Source organism: Taudactylus pleione, unplaced genomic scaffold (genome assembly GCF_031769625.1).
Source record: "Taudactylus pleione unplaced genomic scaffold, aTauple2 ptg000179l, whole genome shotgun sequence".
Classification (NCBI taxonomy): domain Eukaryota; kingdom Metazoa; phylum Chordata; class Amphibia; order Anura; family Myobatrachidae; genus Taudactylus; species Taudactylus pleione.
In genome coordinates, this window is record NW_028284581.1 from 2,944,911 (window position 1) to 2,968,530 (window position 23,620).

The 23,620-nt window shown below is 42.1% G+C and overlaps 1 protein-coding gene across 1 annotated transcript in view; it reads right to left on the reverse strand.

Annotated features, from left to right (window-relative positions):
• Nucleotides 1-217: 217 nt before the first annotated feature.
• Nucleotides 218-23,620, reverse strand: part of KIF13A (kinesin family member 13A) — a 237,513-nt gene continuing 214,110 nt past the window's right edge. The window contains exons 35-38 of the mRNA XM_088475838.1: nt 23,061-23,212; nt 18,968-19,072; nt 15,456-16,467; nt 218-4,222 (exon numbers count right to left, since the gene is read on the reverse strand). Coding sequence (XP_088331964.1) covers nt 3,939-4,222; nt 15,456-16,467; nt 18,968-19,072; nt 23,061-23,212 — 1,553 coding nt within the window. The 3' untranslated portion in view covers nt 218-3,938. The remainder of the gene's footprint in view (nt 4,223-15,455; nt 16,468-18,967; nt 19,073-23,060; nt 23,213-23,620) is intronic.

Genomic DNA, 23,620 nt, shown 5'->3' on the forward strand with positions numbered 1-23,620 from the left:
GACAAGGCTCACCTGTTAATTCAAAACCATTTCAGGAGACTACCTCATGAAGCGGATTGAGAGAATGCCAAGAGTGTGCAAAGCTGTCATCAAAGTAAAAGGGGGCTACTTTGAGGACTCTAAAATATAAAACATATGTGTTCTTTCATAGTTTTGATGTCTTCAGTATTAATCTACTATGCTGAAAATAATTTAAATAAACAAAAACCATTGAATGAGTAGGTGTGTCCAAACTTTTGACTGGTACTGTATATATTCATATATATATATGTGTGTGTGTCAAGAAAATAATAGTGCAGGTGTGATCAATTCAGTGCCAAAAGAGAAATCTTATATTATGCTCAAAAAGGTAATTTATTTGTTTTATTTCTTGTTTATACAAGATGACAGATTTTTTAATGTGTTAATATTGCAGTAGTCAGGGTATCTGGCGACAGGATGTCTAAAGAAATGTAATACTTTATAATAACACAATTTATTTTCAAATAACTGAACTAGTGCATCAAATATTAGGTGTTCCAGCCTTTCTATTTCTGCACAGCTGATATCAAGTAATGATGCAAAGAAAAATAGTATACCGGGTTACTTATCTTTGGTAGTAGTATTGATGCATCTAGATGTGTTTGGATGAGAGAATTTAGATAGAAACTAATGCAAACTAGTAGCGTTTTATGCAAAAAGATGGTACAAAAAATGATTGCACTGTACGGTACTTGTGTACTTTACGGACTCATTGCAGAGAGAACCCAAGTGTCCTACACTCATTATCAATCATGGTATTGTCTAAATCCCCTTCACGGAGAGGACCCTGATGTCATCAGCCAGTGTCCAGCGTCATTCCCAGTGTCCAGCTTCATTCCCTACCATCCAAGTGGGCATAGAGGAGGAATATAACCTTGTGGCGAGTTTAGCGAGCCACCGAGCTCGAAGTGTGGCGAGTGTAGCGAGCCTGCAAGGGGACAACTTTCTTCTTTAGGTGGGGACAACTTTAGGTACTTGTGTACGTAAAGTACACAAGTACAGGTTGAGTCTCCCATATCCAATTATTCCGAAATACAGAATATTTTTAGCATGACTGAGAAAGTGAAACCTTTGCTTTCTGATGGTTCAGTGTACACAAACTTTGTTTAAAGCACAAAATGATTAAAATACAGTATAAAATAACCTTCAGGCTGTGTGTATAGGGTGTATATGAAACATAAATGAATTTCATGGATGTGCACGAACTTTTTTTGATGCAGAAAATTATAAAAAAATTTGTATAAAATAACCTGCAGGCTGCGTGTATAAGGTGTATATAGAAATTAAATACATTCTGTGTTTAGATTTGGGTTCCATTCCCAAGACATTTCATTATGGTATGCAAAAATTCCAAAATACAGAATATTCCGATATCCAAATACCCCTGGTCCCAAGCATTTTGGATATGGGAGACTCAACCTGTACCATTTAAAACATTCATTGGGTTCTCTCTGCAATGAGTCCGGAAAGTACAAAAGTAGCTACTGTACAAATAAGCCACACACATGTATATTGTGATTGTAGAGATGTATGAAAGGGGTTCTAATAGGATAATTTGATTATAGCGCACAAGCTGCAATCTGATCCTATCAGCAGAAATATTTTCCAACACATCCAATGCTGCCTATATGTAATTACAAAGTCAGGGTCACACCAGCAGCATCAAAATGGAAATTTTAAACTAAAGTAATATAGAAGCACTTGACGGTAAAGGGCTCCTCCTACTCTGTAAGCATATATTTATGTGTGGATATTAGGGGATATCTATAGTCTAGTAATAAGAACAAAAAAAGGGTTACCAGTATCTAAAGAAGAAAATAATGCTAAGGTGTACAATTACTAAGCAGCAGCATTTCAAAGCCCACGCCTGTTGGCAGTTCTGGCCTCGGGATTTAGAAGAGCAAGAAAAATAAAAATCATGGATAGTCTTGGAAATGTTGCAGCTTAGTAAATATACCCCTAAAAGAGGGAACATATTTTGCACTAAACAACATTCTAAATATACCACACCGATTTATCACAGTCCTTTTAACTTTTTAAATTAATATTGCCTACATGCAGCATTTTTATATGCAATCAAATTCTGGGACCCAAAGCTACCACTAAGAGAACCTCTATGGTTGTCTAGGGTGTCATGATTTAAATCGCACTTAAAGCAATGAATGAGTGGTTTTAATGTCCCCATGACACTCCCACTGCAGCTTCTCCATTCCCGTGGAAGGCTGGAAGTTTGGCGTTGGCCCATGATGTCGCTCCCAGTCTGAAAATAGGATACTGCTCTCCTGCATGCCAAAGGGGAGAAAGCGGGAAGGGGTGCAGCACACAAGGATGAAGGATGAAATCCCAAGGTAATTTCCAAATGTGGCATACAAGAGACTGAATGTGAAGTAATCTAATGTAAAATATTGTTTAGATATATGATCATACATACCTGATCATGTTCATCTCAGATTACGTGATAATTATATCACAGTGAGATTAATATGGCAAATCTATTATATACAGAATGATATGTTCAATGCAAGTATCTTTATATAGTTACGTTAAAATTCAGAAAATAAGTGCGTGTTTAGGCAGCTTTTTCCCAGCAGTAACAGTTCAGACAATATGTTACATAGTAATTACATTTTATACATATTCCCCTTTTCAAGCTTTAGCTTCATCATCTCTTATTACTCAATACGGATGATCAGCAACAATGATGACTATGACGACAGATGTATTATGTGTTCTGTATATAAGGTTTTCTCTCTTAGGGGTAAATGTGCTAAAGAGCAGGTTTTTAGAAGCGGAGATGTTGTCCATAGCAACCAATCAGGTTCTAGCTATTATCTTTTAGAAGGTGCTAGATAAATGTTAAGTAGAATCTGATTGGTTGCTATAGGCAACATGACAAATTGAACATATAGCAACCAATTGGTTGCTATAGGCAACATCTCCACTTCTAAAAATCCGCACTTTAGTAAATATACCCCTCACAGTCTAATTTGCCTGTGTATAAAGGGTGATTTTTCTTTACAACTGATTCTAATGGGCAAACTGAGCAGTGAAGAATAGTGGTGCCTTAGAAAATCTACATCTATGTTATCCTACTGAGTTGCTAATACTGCATTATATACACTGATGCACACCACAGTTTCCCACATTAAGAAAGAGGTACTGCAGGCTAGAAGTCCGAGTGGGTACTTGTAATTGCACTAAGCCAGTATAACAAATTACCAGTGCTTGCTGTGAGAAAATGAAGAAAACAAAATAAGGCAACAAGGTGCTCATTTCATTTTGTAATAAGTACATGTATATGGCCATCCCAAGACAAAAGCACTAATAAGTATTTCTGGCTATAGAGGATCCGTTACCTATACATAGTGCAGGCAACCTTTATTAGGAGTTGAACCAATATTTAAACTATTCCATTAACTAGAAACTTTAACTTATTGTCTCTTCCAGAATGCACTAGAAACAGCGGATAATCTCCTGGACTGGACACTGTTAGTAGGCGACAGGTACTATTTAATGCAGGTTCTTTGGTAAATAAGAAACAGCATCCAGTGCCTTTTTGCCTAGTTATGTAGATTCATTTATTTTTAGGAATAAAAGGTTTTTGTATCTATTGATTAAAATATTACCCAATGTGATCATTTAAGAATAGGTCTGTGCCAGTCATTTATCTACATGGTAACTTTTAGTCCTGCTTTTACTTTGCAGCAAACAACCTGCCTACAAGGCAGACAAACTAATTAAGAGACCTTTTTAAAAACTGTTAGTCCAACTTTCGGGACTAGACCAGGTAAACATTTCACAAGAATTAAAACTACAACTGTACAAAAATAGCTTGCTTTCTTTTCTTCTGTGTTTTTTTTTTACAATTCATATGAGTTTATACACAAGTGACGTGAAGTTAGTGCAAATACTGCATTTTAGTTAATCCATGATTTCCTGTTCTCTTGCTTCCTAGAAAAAGCAGATGCTGCCTCATTCCCAGTTGGATAGTGTGCTCTCTCTCTTGTCTTGGGTGCTGGAGATCCTTTCATGGCAACAGTTTTCCGTTTCTCTGTGTTACATGTCTGAGCCTGCAAAGTGCTGTTACCGTCTCTCTTTGTGGAGCCAAGTGCTTTAGTTAGCCGATTTGGTCGGACGAATACTCCGTATTTGGGTTTGCAGCGAAAATATTCTTTGCCTTTAACTGTGCCATCGTGTTTTCCTTAGAGAGAAATCAATTGGATGAATATATACTTTTGTAGATGTTACCAGCACATACACATTTTATTTTCATTTCAAAACAATGGCCCTCATTCAGAGCCGCTCGTTAGCGGCAGTACGCTCGTTCCGAGCGATGTTTGCACATCTGCGCATGCGTACGGTTTTTAGTACGCATGCGCGAACCAGTCAGTGCGGCCGAAAATCGTTGGTACGCAATATAGCGAGGGCCTGCTATTTTGAGTGACAGAATGAGGCGTATGTGGGTGGTAACAGGGGAAGGTGCTTGAAAATGGGGAGTGGAGATCCGAACGCAGGCGTGCTTAAAGGTCAAAACGGGCGTTTTATGGGTGTGTATATTTAAAACAGCAGCGTCATTGACCACGTCACTGGGTTATTTTATAGCCAGAACTGCTCACAAATTTGTGGTAGCAAACACCAACCACAAGAATAGCGAGCAGTTCATACGCTGGTCGATGTACTCGATTAATCTAATAAATAGCGGACATGACGTATGATGCGAGCGGCCAGGGGGCGTTTTTAACAAATAAACGAGCGTATGTTTTGCTCGCTCGTTCAGACTTAGAGGTGTGAACAGACTGCAATGTGCGTACGGATCATTTGAATAGCCACCCCTTGTTTTTAAACGAACGACCACAAATAGCGAACGGCTCTGAATCAGGCCCAATGTGTGCAATAAGTAGTGAACGTTTTGTTGCTACTGGATGCTAGATATTTAAGCAGGTTATATGTGTGAGCATGTGATGGATGATATCTCTTCGGTCAATATATAGAATATATTCAGTTTATTAAATTAAACATAGAATGGGAATATTCAGGGCCGGATTCTGAGCTGGATGCAAAGTGCCGGCATTTGCAGTACTCTGCAGCTGCCAGATTTCCTACCTTAAGCTCTCGCGAGCAGGGCCCTCTTTCCTCACGTGCTTCTTCTTGCCTTACTTTTACTTTCATTCACAATAGCACCTAAAACTGATTACTGACACCCTGCTGCTTATTTAGGTGTTATGCAGCAATGTATATAAATCATGTACTTGCACTGCATTGTCTGTACTGTTAATAGCTGTTGTCTTGTGTGCTCATTTGTTTCTGTACTTTGTCAGGCGCTGCGGAACCCTTGTGGCGCCATATAAATAAAGGATAATAATAATAATAAAATAGACGACTATGTGCGTACCCTTCCTCCCTGGATGCTTAACGCTAGTGCTACTGTGATGTTTCCTGGTGTCTGGACCCTCCCACGGGACCAGCCACCAATCAGCTACATTCTTTTTTAGGTCTGTCCTTCCCCCTTCTGTCTCCTGTCCCACGTATATCTTTCCTCCTCTCTGTCCTGCTGCTGGTTTGTCTCAGTGACTCAGAGGCTGCTCACTCCACCATGGCACTGGTAGCAGCCCAGTCAGCCACTGATGGTTAGGTATGTCTCTTCTCCTGTAAACCTTTTGTCACTTTTAATTAATAAGCCAACTATTCCTAATATTATATATATATATATACACATAATTAAATTATATTGTATATAAGTGCCTTTTATATAGCGGCCTATTTATCAACAAATATTTGCGGTATATCCCCCAAAACACCCATTTTTGGGGGTGCCAGCAAAAATTAAATACCACCCAGATGTATGTAGGAGTTCCATAGCTGATATCGTATAATTCTGACTGCTTTGTAAAGATTGTGGTGTGCGGTCGCCTCTCTCATTTATCTGCCAAATAGTGATGGTCATGCCTGTGCAGCCACATCAATCTTCTTAGCAACCAATATGTTTTTTATGGGGGCTTCTTAATTGAGTCAGGACTGGAGAGGGGAGGCGTCGGGACTAAACTGTAAACCGCCCCCCCTAAAAGAAAAGTCTAGATCCTCCACTGCCTGGACTGCACATGATCCACTCCTGAGACTCCCCTGATACATCTTGGGGAATGTAGTCTCTGTTCTGTGTGCAAATAACTAAATTGGGCACTGGAAAAATCTGATATAGGGGAACTACTGTGCCGCCCCCAGCTAGTGGCATCCCTAGTTATGTGCCTCACATGCCTAGCGGGAAATCCTATCCCATGCTTGGTGCAAATGATCCATCTGAAAAAGGCGTCCCTTCTCTGTACGCATGTCTCAAATTAGCACATAAGTCTGGTTTCACGTCAACGACACTCATATGACAAAGCCATGAGATGGACAGTTTCCGTGACTAAGCACGGTAGTTGCCCAGAGATGTCTATTGGGTCTATTTACTAAGTAGTGTTAGGAGACAGAGTGAAAAGTGATAAGGTGCCAGCCAAACAGCTCCTAACATTGCTGCCAGTCTGCAGTTTGCTAAAGATCGCCTGGACAAGCCAGAAGACTATTGTAACATCGCACATGCCATCGCACATGCTGTGTTTGAAAAATGACAGTTGGGAACTGATTGGCTGGTACCTTATCACTTTTCACTCTGTCTCCTAACACTGCTTAGTAAATAGACTCCTATATCACAGAACAATCCAGCAACCCATGGAGCAAAACATCTGCTCTCAAGTGATGCAGTACATGCAAAGTGTGATTGCTTCTTACAGCGTATGCGCAGTCTACTGATAATCGTGAGAAGTGTCTGCTTCTGGATTTGCTTCCATGTCAGAATCAGGCCATATATATGTACAGTGGTGCTTGAAAGTTTGTGAACCCTTCAGAATTTTCTATATATCTGCTGAAATCTGGCCTAAAACTCTCTCAGATTTTCACTCAAGTCCTAAAAGTAGATAAAAAGAACCAAATCAAACAATTGAGACAAAAAAATAGACATGCTCTTTTTTTTTATTGAGTAAATTGATCCAATATCACATATCTGTGAATGTCAAAAGTATGTGAACCTTTGCTTTCAGTATCTGGTATCTTGTGCAGCAATAATTGTTTCTAAAAGTTACTGGTAATTGTTGATTAGTCCTGAATATCAGCTTGGAGGAATTTTACTACATTCCTCAGTACAAAACAGCTTCATTTATTAATTTATTCTTCTTTAATCATTCTTTGGTCGAATTACTTGTGTGCTTTGGGTCGTTGTCATGCTTCATGACCCACGTTCTCTTGAGATGCAGCTCATGGACAGATGTCCTAACATTTTCTTTTAGAATATTCTGGTATAATTCAGAATTCATTGTCCCATCAATGATGGCAAGTCGTCCTGGGCCAGATGCAGCAAAACAGGCCCAAACCAAGATACCACCACCACCGTGTCTGTCCACAAAACATTGTTACAATAGTCTTCTGGCTTGTCCAGGCGATCTTTAGCAAACTGCAGACGGGCAGCACTGTTCTTTTTGGAGAGCAGCGGCTTTCTCCTTGCAATCCTGCCATGCACACCATTGTTGTTCAATGTCCTGATGATGGACTCATGAACATTAACATTAGCTAATGTGAGAAAGACCTTCAGTTGCTTAGAGGTTACCTTGGGTACCTTTGTGACCTTGAAAACTATTAGACGCCTTGCTTTTGGCTTGATCTTTGTTGGTCGACCACTCCTGGGGAGGGTAATAATGGTCTGTAATTTCCTCCATTGTACACAGGGCCTGATTCAGACCCACTCGCAAGCGGCTGTCCGCTCGCAAGTGGGTCGATGTTGTGCACTGTGCATGCGCACGACGGCGGGAGCTCCGTCGTGCGCATGCGCCAGACGCGATGAGCAAAGGACTTTCCTTCACTCGTTGTGTCTGATCAAAGGGGGCGTGCTGTCGATGTTGATTGACAGCACGCCCCCTTTGGTGGACGTGCCTCCCTGACGGGGGCGTTCCCAAGGGAATGCCTACCGTCAGAAGCCGGCCCACTGACATCACTAGTGATGTCAGTGGGAGTGATTTTGGCTCTGATAGAGCCAAAATCACTCCGGGCCTTACGGTTGAAAAACTCAACCGCAGGCTCTGGCTCGCAGTGGCGATGGTCGCGATGGTCAAGACCATCGCGGCCATCAAACTGCACGCTCGTATAGGCTGTGGGTGGTGACCCACAGCTATACGAGCGTCCAGAGGGACGCTCCATAATTATGGAGGGCGGCCCTCATTCAGAGCGTGCGCTCTGCTCAGAGCGTACGGCTCTGAATGAGGGCCACAATCTGTCTGACTGTTGATTAGTGGAGTCCAAACTCTTTAGAGATATTTTCGTAACCTTTTCCAGCCTGATGAGCATCAACAACTCTTCTTCTGAGGTCCTTAGAAATCTCCTTTGTTCATGACATGATACACTTCTACAAACATGTGTTGTATACATCAGACTTTGATAGATCTCTGTTCTTTTAAAAAGATAGGTAGTCCACTCAACCTTAATTGTCATCCCATAGATTGAAAACACCTGACTCTAATTTCACCTTCAAAATATCTGCTAAGCCTAAAGGTTCACATACTTTTGACACTCACAGATACAGGTTGAGTCTCCCATATCCAAATATTCCAAAATACGGAATATTCCGAAATACGGAATATTTTTAGCATGACTGAGATAGTAAAACCTTTGCTTTCTGATGTTTCAATGTACACAAACTTTGTTTAAGGCACAATATAATTAAAAATAAAGTATAAAACTATCTTCGGGCTGTGTGTATGAAGTTTATATGAAACATACATTAATTTCATGGATGTACACAAACTTTGACCCACAAAATTATTGTATAAAATGACCTGCAGGCTGTGTGTATAAGGTGTATATGAAACATAAATGCATTATGTGTTTAGATTAGGGTCCCTTTCCCAAAATATCTCATTATGGTATGCGCATATTCCAAAATACGGAATATTCCTATATCCAAAACACCCCTGGTCCCAAGCATTTTGGATATGGGAGACTCATCCTGTATGTGATATTGGATCATTTTCCTCAATAAAAAAATGAGCACGTCTAATTTTTTTGTCTCATTTGTTTGATTTGGTTATCTTTATCTACGTTTAGGACTTGTGTGAAAATCTGAGATAGTTTTAGGCTAAATTTCATCAGAAATATAGAAATTTCTGAACGGTTCACAAACTTTCAAGCACCACTGTAGCTGAACAAGGAAATATGGGGGAGATTTATGAGAGAGATAAAGTACCAACCAATCAGCTTATAGCTGTCATTTTACAGACTGTGGGGCTAATTCAGCATTACACATACAGTCAGGTGCATAAATATTGGGACATTGACAGAATTTTCATATTTTGGCCTCTATTCACCACCACAATGGCTTTGAAATGAAACAAACAAGATGTGCTTTAACTGCAGACTTTCAGATTTAATTTGAGGGTAATTACATCCAAATCAGGTGAACGGTGTAGGAATTACAACGGCTTCTATATGTGCCTCCCACTTTTTAAGGGGCCAAAAGTAATGGGACAAACTAAACAATCCTAAATCTAACTTTCACTTTTTAATACTTTGTTGCAAATCCTTTGCAGGCAATTACAGCCTGAAGTCTGGAACGCATAGACATCACCAGACGCTGGGTTTCATCCCTGGTGATGCTCTGCCAGACCTCTACTGCAAATGTCTGTAGTTCCTGCTTGTTCCTGAGGCATTTTCCCTTCAGTTTTGTCTTCATCAAGTGAAATGCATGCTCAATCGGATTCAGGTCAGGGGATTGACTTGGCCATTGCATAACATTCCACTTTTTAGCCTTAGAAAACTCTTTGGTTGCTTTTGCTTTGCTTTTTTCGGGTCATTGTCCATCTGCCCTGTAAAGCGCCGTCCAATGAGTTCTGAAGCATTTGACTGAATATGAGCATATAATATTGCCCGAAACACTTCAGAATTCATTCTGCTGCTTTTGTCAGCAGTCACATCATCAATAAATACAAGGAAACCAGTTCCACTGGCAGCCATACATGCCCACGCCATGACACTACCACCACCATGCTTCACTGATGAGGTGGTATGTTTTGGATCATGAGCAGTTCCTTTCCTTCTCCATACTGTTCTATTCCCATCACTCTGGTACAAGTTGATCTTTGTCTCATCTGTCTATAGGATGTTGTTCCAGAACTGTAATGGCTTTTTTAGATGTTGTTTGGAAAACTCTAATCTGGTCTTCCTGTTTTTGAGGCTCACCAATGGTTTACATCTTGTGGTGAACCCTCTATATTCACTCTTGTGAAGTCTTCTCTTGATTGTTGACTTTAACACATATACACCTACCTCCTGGAGAGTGTTCTTGATTTGGCCAACTGTTGTGAAGGGGTTTTTCTTCACCAGGGAAATAATTCTTCTGTCATCCACCACAGTTGTTTTCCGTGGTCTTCCAGGTCTTTTGGTGTTGCTGAGCTCTCCGGTGCGTTCTTTCTTTTTAAGAATGTTCCAAACAGTTGATTTGGCCACACCTAATGTTTCTGCTATCTCTCTGATGGGTTTGTTTGATTTTTCAGCCTAATGATGGCTTGCTTCACTGATAGTGACAGCTTTTTGGATCTCATATTGAGAGTCGACAGCAACTGATTCCAAATGCAAATGTCACACTTAGAATCAACTCCAGACCTTTTACCTGCTTAATTGATAATGAAATAACGAGGGAATAGCCCACAACTGTCCATGAAATAGCTTTTGAGTTGATAGTCCCATTACTTTTGGCCCCTTAAAAAGTGGGAGGCACATATAGAAACCGTTGTAATTCCTACACCGTTCACCTGATTTGGATGTAATTACCCTCAAATTAAATCTGAAAGTCTGTAGTTAAAGCACATCTTGTTTGTTTAATTTCAAAGCCATTGTGGTGGTGAATAGAGGCCAAAATATGAAAATTCTGTCTATGTCCCAATATTTATGCACCTTACTGTATGTACAATGCTGAACACAGATTCCATTCTGCAAATGTGCAGAATGGGTCCTGCAGGATCGCACGTAGCCCCTGCTATGCCTCTGCCTGATTGGAAGGCAGAGGCATTTAAGGGGCGGTGCGGGGACGGCCATCATTCCTAGAAATGGGGGTGTGATGGCCCCGTTTTCGGGGAGTAGCAAGGCCAGGGGTTGCTGGAATCGCAAATGCAGCAGAGGGTGCCATACACCTCCTGCTGCATTTGCATATTAGCAAGGACGGTACTGCAAAGCTGCTTGCGTGCAGCTGTGCAATTCCATCCTAAACTGAATCACCCCCTGTGTTTGAATAATGACAGCTAGGAGCTGTTTGGTTGGTATTTTATCTCTCACCACTTTATCTCTCTCCAAGGCTTGATACAGCCCCCTCGAGTATTTTTTTATAATCAGGATTTAAAACATGTAAACTGCTATTTATACACAACAAGAATTAGGAGTTTATCTTTCATTTATACCACATTGTATTATTATAAATAAGGATATATAGCAGCAGTTATCAAATTAAATATTTGAATATCATAAGCTTTAGTATGTCCACTATAACATGACATTATTGTAAATGATACCATATGATTTTGAGGGAATCGGTATGATTCCCTCCTGTCAAAACACAGACATCATTATCCTGACGGTTGGTATCATGATGGTTTGGGTAAGTATACTTGCCCTTCTCCCCTTAACCCTAATCCTCCCTTTTTGTAGCCTAACCCTCCCCACTCCGCACCCTAACCCTCCCCATTAGTGCCTAAACCTAAGTTTCCCCCCTTCATGCCTAAACCTAACCCACCCCCCTTAGTGCCTAACCCCCCACCAGTGGTGCCTAGCACTAACCCCCCCACCCCCAAAACCAAACGCTAACCCTTCTATGCTACCTAACTCTCCCCCCACTGCGGCTAACACTAAGGGCGTCTCGGACTTACCTCGTTCAGGTTGGCGTCCTTCTGGATTCCGGTGTCACGATTAAGATAGGCGTCGGTATTTAGACGCCTAACTTAAGTCCCTTGTCGGGCTTCCACCGTCGGGATTTAGACCAGCGGCATCGCGGACGCCGGTCTCATAACTACATCCCGATTTTGAGATTGAGGAGCCTCTAGCCATACAATCATGTATTCTAGGAAGATGACATTTCAAGAGATTCTTTAAGTTTCTTAATAAAAGTTCTCATCAGAGAGACTTAGGGGCCTATTAATCATCGATAAATGTCCCGGTAACCATGCGGTAACACTAGTTTCCGCATATTTTTTTTACCGGTACATTTATCATCAGGGGTCCGATAGGACCACATGATATTCAGCAAACTGAACTGAACGTTTTCGGAGCTTGCTCACGAGGACAAGCGCCATTTTCAGATGGCGGTTGCTCTCGTAGACCCATTCTTTCCTATGGGAAGGAGTTCCGGGGATGCGAAGAGGGATCCGAGCGGAACCCTCCGCCACCTTTTCACGGACTCCCCGACAGTTGTGCGCATGCGTGACCTCAGGTCAGGCATACATAGCCGCGCCAACGGGAAGGAGGTAAGTAAGGCAGCTACTTCTGTAGCTGCGATACTAACCGAGGGGTCAGCTGCATTTCGGAGCAGCTGTCTCCGCCCCGCAGCAATGATGTCAAGTTTCCTCTGCGGCGAGTTGGATACTTAAGTATCCCTCGCAGCGAGTTTAATACTTAATCATCGGAGGCCGTAAAGGCCCCTTTAAGAGAGAAATCGTGTCTCTAAAATGTTACATACATCGACCCTAATAATTTTCAAATTTCTCTATGTATTCAGTTATGGGAAAAGTATGCAGAGAGGTTGAGCATTCACTAGTGTTTTATAGGAACATTAATTTGTGAATAGGGTTCAAAGTCCAATTATCTGCTACTGGTTTTTATTACTTGTCCATTCCCCAGAACACCATATAAATTTTTAGATAGAGAAACTTCTGATGGGTACACACTGTACTATATATAATTTCTACAGCCAGCAAACGATATCGTTCAGTATATCAGTTTGTGTGTACACATGATATATCTGTGAATGATGTAATTCACAGATGTATTGTGTCGGCTGTGCAGCATGGTAGATGCAATATATCTTGTAGATATACTCTCCGCATCTGCCGGTGTGTATGGGTGACCAAACGATCGTTTATGCAGGCTGCAGAAACCGCCGACAATGTCATCACAACTGGGCGGCAAATTTAAATGCCCAGTTTTTATGTCTGGCCACACATATTAAGCGGTTGATTGATAAGTGTTTATGCTTACCAAATTGGTTGCTTGGTTGGCTGGCCAGGTGTGTACCCCACTTAAGTCCTCTGCCTACAGTACTCATCATTACTGAAGGCTTGGCATGCTTGTGCAGCGCACAGTCCCCTCTCCTATTCCAGTTTTTGTTTTAAAAAATTGACTACAGATGTGTCCTTATACACTGTGGCTCAAGTTGCGCCAAATAGCCCGCTTGGCGCGCCATGTCTCTTGCAGCCAAGTGTTTTTTTCACTCTAATGTGCGTCGTATACTATTTGCACAATTAAAACAACTGGAAGCAAGAAAACTGAATTCCTAATGTACACTGACCACTGGGGTTTGCGACATTATCTGTGTATGAGTGAGTCTGAATCTGTATAAATAGGACTCAGATACGAGCAGCCGCAGATTTTCCTCATGCCATGTTCCTGTGTTTCCTCACAAAATTCCTGCCTAGTGACTCCGTAGCCATTTTTCTGGTGTTCTGTGCATGCGCAGTAGGGAAATTACCGGGAAAATGGCTGCTGCAACATTTTACCGGTGATCAGCGCATGCACGGTAGACTCCGGGCACAGACTAGTGCCCAGGGTCTACTGAGACTGTCAGTGCGCGGCGGCCGCCGGAGCGAGACCCCAGACGGGAGTGAACATGTGCCCCCTCCTCTCTTGATACGCCCCTGCTTTGAGCTTTTTTTTTTTGTGTCTGATATGCAACTAAGACACAAAATTGAAAGAAAAATACAGTAAGCAGTGCATCTTTAAGTGCCTCAGTCACGCCGGGTGTCTCACGCACATTGTAGTTCTGCCATTTTTGCATTTTTATAAATTACACAAACCCATTAATCTTTTGACATTTTCTATGCTTGTCGCTAGATCCAGTTCTATTTTATAAAGTTGTCATCAGATTGTGACTAGCACCATGATCTGTTGACAATTATAGATACATTGAGACTTCCAGAATAGGGAAAAAAACAGACCACACTGCAATAGCGAGGTCCACTATTTCAGACTCCCAAAATCAAGAGTTGGGAGGGATGTAGATAACTGAAACCATAGATCACTTGCAATAGAAAACCCAAGCGATAATATGGTGACATGTTCTTGTCATTTTCTAGATTTGTCACCAGGTTATTGCTTAGTTTTCTACAAATCGAGTCATGATATATTGAATATAGGGCCTGATTCAGAGCCGTTCGCTATTTGCGGTCGTTCGTTCAAAAACAAGGGGTGGCTATTCAAATGATCCATTCGCAAATTGCAGTCTGTTCACACCTCTAAGTCTGAACGAGCGAGCAAAACATACGCTCGTTTATTTGTTAAAAACGCCCCCTGGCCGCTCGCACCATACGTCATGTCCGCTATTTATTAGATTAATCGAGTACATCGACCAGCGTATGAACTGCTCGCTATTCTTGTGGTTGGTTTTTGCTACCACAATCTTGCGAGCAGTTCTGGCTATAAAATAACCCAGTGACGTGGTCAATGACGCTGCTGTATTAATTATGCACACCCATAAAACGCCCGTTTTGACCTTTAAGCACGCCTGCGTTCTGATCTCCACTCCCCGTTTTCAAGCACCTTCCCCTGTTACCACCCACATACGCCTCATTCTGTCACTCAAAATAGCAGGCATTCGCTATATTGCGAGCACATGAATTTCGGCCGCACTGACTGGTTCGCGCATGCGTACAACGATCCGTACGCATGCGCAGATGTGCGAACATCGCTCGGAACGAGCGTACTGCCGCTAGTGAGTGGCTCTGAATGAGGGCCATAGTTTTCTATGCTCATTGACCGATGCAGATTTTGTATATTTGCCACCATATTATTGTACAATTCCCTATGATTGAAGCTACAATCTAATGACCATCCTAAAATATTGAGCCGTTACATTCTCTATGCTTGTCACCAGATAATGTATACATTTTCTGCATTTAGCTTAAACTTATTATAATGTGTAGTGAGCTTGTCACCTTAACAAATAGTTCTCTCTCTCTTTATATTACAGTATAATTATACACACACATGTATGTGTATATTGCCTATGTGTAGTTTTGTCAGTTTATACTGTATTATATATTAACAGTAGTTATGCACTATTCTAGTGCAAAGCCACAACAATTATTTGTTAAATTCATTCCCTATTTCATCCTAGTTCTTTCTTTTTCGGGATCAAGTAGATTGATGCCCCTTACCTAGCTGAACATGGAGTTCAACACCAACCCATACTCCACGTGAAAAATCCACGGTGCCAATATATCTCACAGTTCCAAACTTGTTGTCCCCAATGCATACGTGATCACCCAGGGAAAGGAGGCACAGTGAAGAATGGGATGGATTGTCTGCACAATTGTCTGCAAGATGAAGACTGTTCCTTGCAAGCAAATTACTTTCAGAAGAACAAGTTTGAGAATTGCACAAGTCAGTGTTTTCGGGATTTTGTTCTGACAGGTTCTGTTCAGATGCATCATATGGGAACTCTGATATAGCACATCCATACCCTACAAATTCTACCCCATCATTTTCCCCATTAGATGAGCAAATGGGACGGTCTTCATGGTGCTCAAAGTCTTTTCCATCTTCAACACCCATAAATTCAGTGAATGAATGATCTTCCAAAATATCACAAGTATGTTCCACAGAAACTTCAAAGGGCAAACACCTTACACAGTTTCCTTTGTTACTGTCCACAGAGGAAGAAGGTACACTTCTAGACATTACAGCAGCATTTTCCTCAGTATTACAATGTGGCACTTTCTCAAAGGCACTGTTTTCTGTAACAGTTGATGGGCTGGAGGGATTTTCCATACTCTTGTTGTCATTGAACTCTTTCTGTCTGTAAGATTTGCAATTCTGTACATATTGATGTCCTATAATTTCTTGGATTTCAAAATCCCTTGCTTGAGGGGCTAACTGATCCATACTTTCACTAGAGGCAACCACAATGTCTGACAATGTAGCATTAGAAGCACTATGGGAAACATAGCCACTCGTAACACTGCTAGTGGTGGGGCTCCGTGAAACATCTTTATCCAAGAAATGGGAGAAGACAAAGTCTGTTTTAGCGGTTGTCCAATCCCTGTTGTCCAGACTAGCATTGTATACAGTGAAGTCTGCAAACTCCTCTGGTACATAAGGCTTGTAAACATTGGAGGAACACATTTCTTTTTTGACTCCTTCAAATTCAAGGTCTTCTTCTTCCGAATCCTGAAAATAGAAATGGGCACAGTCAACAGAACATTGGACTATTCACAATTTTCTATGTGAATGAATTGTCTATTTACTTATAACACCTCTTTTATCCAAAGTGTTTCATAGTTCATCTTCTAAAAATGTTTATTTACCTTTAGTATTAGACGAGACAGCAACATGTTAGAATAAAAAAAAGCAGTAATAAAATTGGCTTCAATGTCTAATAGAAGTATGTTTAACAAAGGCTAGTAGGGCTAGGTCTCTAATTATAGCCAGTGATTATTACTCTAAATATTGGCATGTACATGCCCATTACGATTAAATGTACCTGTTGCTTACACAGAGTAGAGAAGCCTTACACAGGGTAGAGGAAGTCATCTTCCGGACTCAAAATTCATAACAATGCAGCATAAAATTCCTTTAAATTTTAAAATGACACTTGCTCTTACAGCTAGGCTGCATTTTGTTTCACAATGGTCCACCAGCACAAAATCAGAGCATTGCAGGGGCTGGCTGGCAACTTTTAGCCTGGGGGGCAAATGCATGCAGGTGGCCCTGGCAGAGGAGTAGCGTGTAGCCAGGGTGCCCGAAGAACGTGCGTGCTATGGCGCCGCCCCCCCTCAAGTGTTTCAGGGAGGAGGTGGGTCCATATGGGATTAATGTAAGGTAAAAATAAAGATATGGGACAGCCCCCTGTCGTAGTGCCCACATGTGCCACAGGAGAGAACACCCTTATGCAGGCCTCCAGTAGTGCCCCCAATAGTAATCCCCCCTATGCAGTGCCCCCAGTAGTAAGCCCCTTATATAGTGCCCCCAGTAGTGGTCCCCCCTGTGTAGTGCCCCTTGTGCCCCCAGTAGTAAGCCCCTTATATAGTGCCCCCAATAATGGTACTCCCTATGCAGTGCCCCTTATATAGTGCCCCCAGTAGCAGTCCACCCCCCATGCAGTGCCCCCAATAGTGGTAACCCTTATGCAATGGCCCTTCAATAGTGGCCCCAGTTGTAGTCTCCCCCCTATGCAGTACCCCCAGTATTGCCCTTTATATAGAGCCCCCAGCAGTGGTCCCTCGATGCAGTGCCCCCAGTGGTAGTCCCCTCCCCTATGTAGTGTCCCTAGTAGTAGTCCCCTCCCCCCTATGCAGTGCCCCTAGTAGTAGTCCCCTCCCCTTGTAGTGCCCCCAGTAGTAGTAGTCCCCCCCTTGTAGTGCCCCCAGTAGTAGTAGTCCCCCCCTTGTAGTGCCCCCAGTAGTAGTAGTCCCCCCCCCTTTGTAGTGCCCCCAGTAGTAGTCCCCCCTTTGTAGTGCCCCCAGTAGTAGTAGCCCCCCCTTGTAGTGCCTCCAGTAGTAGCCCCCCCTTGTAGTGCCCCCAGTAGTAGTAGTCCCCCCTTGTAGTTCCCCCAGTAGTAGATCTCCCCCCCTTGTAGTGCCCCCAGTAGTAGTAGTACCCCCCCTTGTAGTGCCCCCAGTAGTAATCCACCCTCCTGGTAGTGCCCCCAGTAGTAATCCCCCCCTGGTAGTGCCCCCATAGTAATCCCCCCCTTGGTAGTGCCCCCAGTAGTCCCCCCCCCAGTAGAGAGAGACTTAATAAAAAATAAAAAAAAACACTTTCCTGAAACTCCCGCTCCTGGTCCCGACGCTTCTATCGGCTCCTCCGGCCGCTTTCCATTATGGGAGAGACGTCGTCATGACGACGTCTCTCCCATTACCCACTGCGGGAGCCGGAAGATGGCTCCTGCAGTGGGAGCAGCAGCAGCCGATGAGAGTCTGACAGACTCTCAGCGGCTGCTGATTACAGCAAACACACAGCTGCCAGCTCCGGCGGCTGTGTGTTTGTGCTGTGTAGCGCTGACCGAACTCCGTCCGGTCAGCGCTACACACGCGGTGCAGTCTGTGTCACAGTGTCACAGACTGCCCGCGGCCCGCATGACCCTGCGGCCCGGGGGGCACATGCCCCCCGGCCCAGCCCGCCACTGGAGCCATGTCGACAACATTTTGTGCCGGTCCCACATATGTATCCATTTCCAAAACAGCTAGGCCTCAACAAAATAAAATACAAAGTTGTTATTACAGATGTGTACTTCGTCGTTGTTACTGCAGTTGCATTAAACAGTCTTTCTAGTCGCACCTAGCCCTGTGTGAGTTTACTTATGCCGAGCACCTTTTCATGCATCTTTTTCGATGCAAATGCATCTTATTGGCAGCGTGATGCATGTGTATGTTCTGTGTGTGACTGCAGCTGTATATGAAATGCTACGTTACAGTGTCAGCGGCTGTGTAACTTAGAGAATGTATTATGCTTTTATCCTTTTAGTTGGGCAAATAGCATCTAGTAACAGCCACTAGAAAAAAAGCCAAAGGTTTCTCTATCATGCTGCATATCACTAAAAATATACAACATGTGAAGCCATGCACATATATGAAACATGCTCTAGCAATATGTAATTCAACAAACAATTTCTTCATATCTTAAACACTATTTGTAAACCCACCATGGACTAGAAGAAAAGCACACTTACAATGGCATCTTCATGAGTATTATTGGTTTCTACTGGCATGCAGCTGGCATTAGGTTCAAAGGACACAGCAGTGCTAGTGTTATTTGTCAGTGGTGAAGGCATGCTCTGCAAAGGTTAAGACACACAACACATCACAAAACATCATATTCAACAGACAATGACAGGCAAGTGACCCGTGCAAAGGATACAGACAACAAAACATGACTTTGATACTTATGTTAAATCATTTTCTCTGAATCCATTGGGGGACACTGCAACATGGCCATAGAAGCTCCTTCTAGGATTTGTGTCACCATAAAAAAGATCAAAAGAAACAAGTCTTTGCTCCTCCTATTCTATATTTACATCCTGCAGTTATTTGTCTAATCAGGCCCCACAGGACAGAACCAGAGAGGAACTAAACCAAGAGATAGATCAATTTGAACACTATCTAGCTGACCGTAGATTGGTGAAGCCAAATTGTATTAAAATATTGGTCAGTCTGTTGATCACTGACAAATTTTTTTGTGAGGGTCGCAGAAATCCATTCTGACAAGACATGCCATGTATTCACAAACCTCAGTGTTGAATCAAGTATATGTTTTTTTAAATACAGTAGGACAGACCCACCCAAACTCACACCTGACTGTCATCTCATCGATTGATACTCCTAAATCAAATGATCTCCCTAACTAAATTATTAATCTAGTGGTTTACATACTTTTCTGTCCTCAGGACCCCACACAGTTCACGTTTTCCAGGTCACCCAGCAGGTGCACAGGTGTATCCATTACTGGCTGACATATTTTAAAAGATCCACAGGTGGAGCTAATTATTTCACTTGTGATTCTGTGAGGAGGCCTGGAAAACATGCAGTTAGAGCTCCCTGAGGAATGAGCTTGGGAAATGCTGGCCTAGACGATTATGCTATAGGAGCTTCCACACTAAAATTCATTTCCCTATTTATCCTACTTTGATAAGGTATAAAGAGTCTGAAACCTGGGTTTGGTCCAAGCCTCAAAGAACAATGAATCTATTTGTGGAGAAATAAAGAAAAGTAAATGCTTTTTATTCCTCTTAAACAGTTTAGTGACAGACTCCAGTGGCTCCTCACTGTTCTGCATGTGTAGTAGCTGGCAAAACGCCCATTAATAATAATCCTTTCACACCAAAATCCTGGTTCCAACCTGAGTATATGAACATGTTGAAACTGTGTTCACACTGCAGCCTGGACCTGAGTTGTTGCAGAGTTGTCCCTTTTCAGACTGCACCCGTGTGGAATCTGTCTAATCTGCCAGGGCTTGGAGATGACATCATCTCCAAGTACCGCTTATCTGCCTCTCTGGTCCTTTTAGAGTGACCCGGGTCAGATAACCCAAGTTGCCCCCTTCACACAGCAGCCTGCCCGGGTTGTTGCAGTGTTCAACCCTGGTAGCTACGAGGGTCGGATTCTCGGTAACACACCACGGGTTCACCCCTTCACACTAAACATGGACCCAGGTTTCCCCGGCAATAACCCAGGTTAAAAGTTTGGTGTGAAAGAGGTATAAATCATCCACCCCATGCCATCTTACAGAGTCCTTGTCAAACCAATAGGAATCCCCAACATCTGACTTCTCAGTTTCGAGACAAAGATCTTTTCTGGGATTGATTATGAGTCAGATAGATCTTCTCAGCACGGAGGCAAATGGAGAGTTTCCGTATACAGAGCATGCACAGAACCTGGCCAGGCCTCTATTTACGTAAAGTAGGGTGGCGACTATACAAGCACATGGAACTGCCATGAATTGTGGGAGTGTCATGGGAGTCTCATGGGTGTGTATCTAAAACTCCATGCGATTCATGCATAATGAGAAGGAAAGTCTGTTTCTGATGGACCTCTTGCACCTAGCATGGGACATGATGACAGTTGCGGCGGCCGGCATAAAATCAAAGGGTGGCATGGCTTTTTGCTTGCAGGTGCACAAACCCCAACATTAGTTGCATGGAACCACTCCGGGGGAGATGTATCAAACCTTGGAGAGCGATAAAGTTGAGACAGATAAAGTACTGACCAATCAGGCTGTGTTTGAAAAATGAAAGTTAGGACCATATTGTTTGATACTTTATCTCTCTCAAAGGTTTGATACATCTCCCCCTCTGTGTGAAACTCAGAATTAGCCCCTAGCTGATTGGTTGGACAGAAAATCTTTACGTGTGTACCCAGCTTTAGATAGGACTCTGCAGAACTTCTTATCGGCTAAGGTTGAGGAAACCTTTACTAGACCTTGAACAGCTAAATACTGCGCCCATACCAACTTGTCTTGTGGTATCCCTAATGCTGCATACACATGGAACAACTTGAACAACCATAGATATCCTTGATAGATTTCCCTCCAAATTTCTGTAGTGCAGGTCAAACGATTTTGGTTGTACACACTGATAGATATCTATGATAGATATCTATCAGTGAAGCTATCTTTTTAAAGGCTAATCTTTACAAAATCGTCCAAGTTGGCCTGCATGCATGAAGGACCATAGATATCGTTATTGTTCATGCGGGAACGTGCATCGTTGGTCATTGTCAGGTTGGTGACTGCAAAAAAGTGAATGATATGAACGATAACGATATGAACAATATGAACGATATCGTTCAAATGGCTCATAAAAGTCGTACCGTGCGTACGCACCAATAGGGGATGGGTACATGTAAAAAAAAAAGGAGCCTTTACTACTTAAAGTTAATTAAAGTGCCAACGTCCTAAAGGAGGCTCTATAGTCGCATGTCCTCCATTGTATGATAAAGAAAAAAATGTAAACTACACATGCACAAAAAAAATGTCCAAATAATAATATGCAAAACACATGCAACATAAAGAAAACATAACAGCGATGGCATGTGTCATGTATCATATATTACAGTGGAATGTGTGTCTATCAATAAACATACAGAGCAAAGTACAATTCATTGGCTAGGACATGATACAAACCTGCTTGTTATCCTACAGCGATAATACATCACAGCTGAGTCACAATCCTGAGCAACAAAACTAAACAACTCTGCATGATGATATACATATATTGCATAAGAGCATATATCAAATAAATGTAAGCTGTTAAAAGTCCCTATAAAACACCTGACTGTTCTAGATAAAGCATACCACAATAATTGCTCCTAATGTGCGCTAGTCTGCTATACCTGGTAGAAGCACTGATTTTATGAACTGATTCAGTATCCATGTACAGTATAGCAGCCTATAACTTACCAATGACATATAAACAGTCAGTGATATTATTAAAGCAATTCATTATCATTCACAAGGCACTATTTCCTAATTAACAGATTGGCTATGTTCAGAGAAGCTGACTTGCCTTACACACAAACTTTAGGTGCTTTCCAAAGTGCATACACTACTCATAAACAATCACAAAAACAAATACAATTTCCTCTAATTGTATTAATGACTGAATAAAAGACCATAAAACATACAGCATATGTTCCCTTAAAGTATCTATTCTATATGCAGATCTAACATACTGCAGTGCTGGTGTTGTGGCTCTTAAATGTTTCAACACTGAGAGACTTCAAGTTACTCCAAGGGATACATCCTCTCTAGTAAACAGTAGTAAGAAATAAGAGCCAAATTGAGCTTCCCTAAAGTTCACCATGAGTAATCATTGGGACACTCTCTCCCAGATCTCTCTCAAAGGGGTATATTTACTAAAGTGCGGGTTTTTAGAAGTGGAGATGTAGACCATAGCAACCAATCGGATTCTTCTTAACATTTATCTAGCTCCTTCTAGAAGATAATAGCTAGAATTTGATTGCCTGCTATGGTCAACAACTCCACTTCTAAAAACCAGCATTTTAGTAAATATACCCCATACTATGTACACAGAACCTCATGTCTTTGTGGCTGTTCATGCAAAAATATAAACATTGGTGCTTGATAACAGAGGCTAGTACTGTGCTAGACGTGGAGACCAGAAGAAGACAGGGTCTCAAAACATGTAAGCATCTCCAAGTTACTGTATCTGAGCTGGCTCTGCATATCATGAGGATTCTGTAGTACAATAGCAAAGTTGTATTAACATTAATACATGCACAATAATAAGGAGCATGTCCTGTGTGTACCTCTTGGCTCAGCAGGGGCTGGGTTTCAACAGGGACATTTCTTTTATGTTCTTCCCTTACAGGTATAAGCGGCTTGAAAAATTTTGGTGGCTGAGGAGAGAACGTTTTGAATGGACTTGCCAGCAAGACGTGTGGGCTTTCTGGTGGTCCACCTAAAAAAGGGAAACATATATTTCACTTACTGATACACAGTCAACTTTCCTATAACCATTCAAGTTACTTGACAGACAAGAAGCATAGGGTCAGGTGGCAACCTGGTTTCTTGGCCGTTAGTATTTTGCCTGCAACCCATTTAAGTGGGGACTTCCCCTTTTGAAGAAGATCTATTTATTTGTTACACAACTCCTCTGTTTCTGTAGATCACAGGTTCTCAAACTCGGTCCTCAGGACCCCAAACAGTGCATGCTTTCCAGGTCTCCTCACAGAATCACAAGGGAAACAATTAGCTCCAAATGTGAATCTTTAAAAATGTGTAAGTGAGTAATGAATACACCTGTTCACCTGCTGGGTGACCTGGAAAATGTGAACTGTGTGGGGTCTCGAGGACCGAGTTTGAGAAC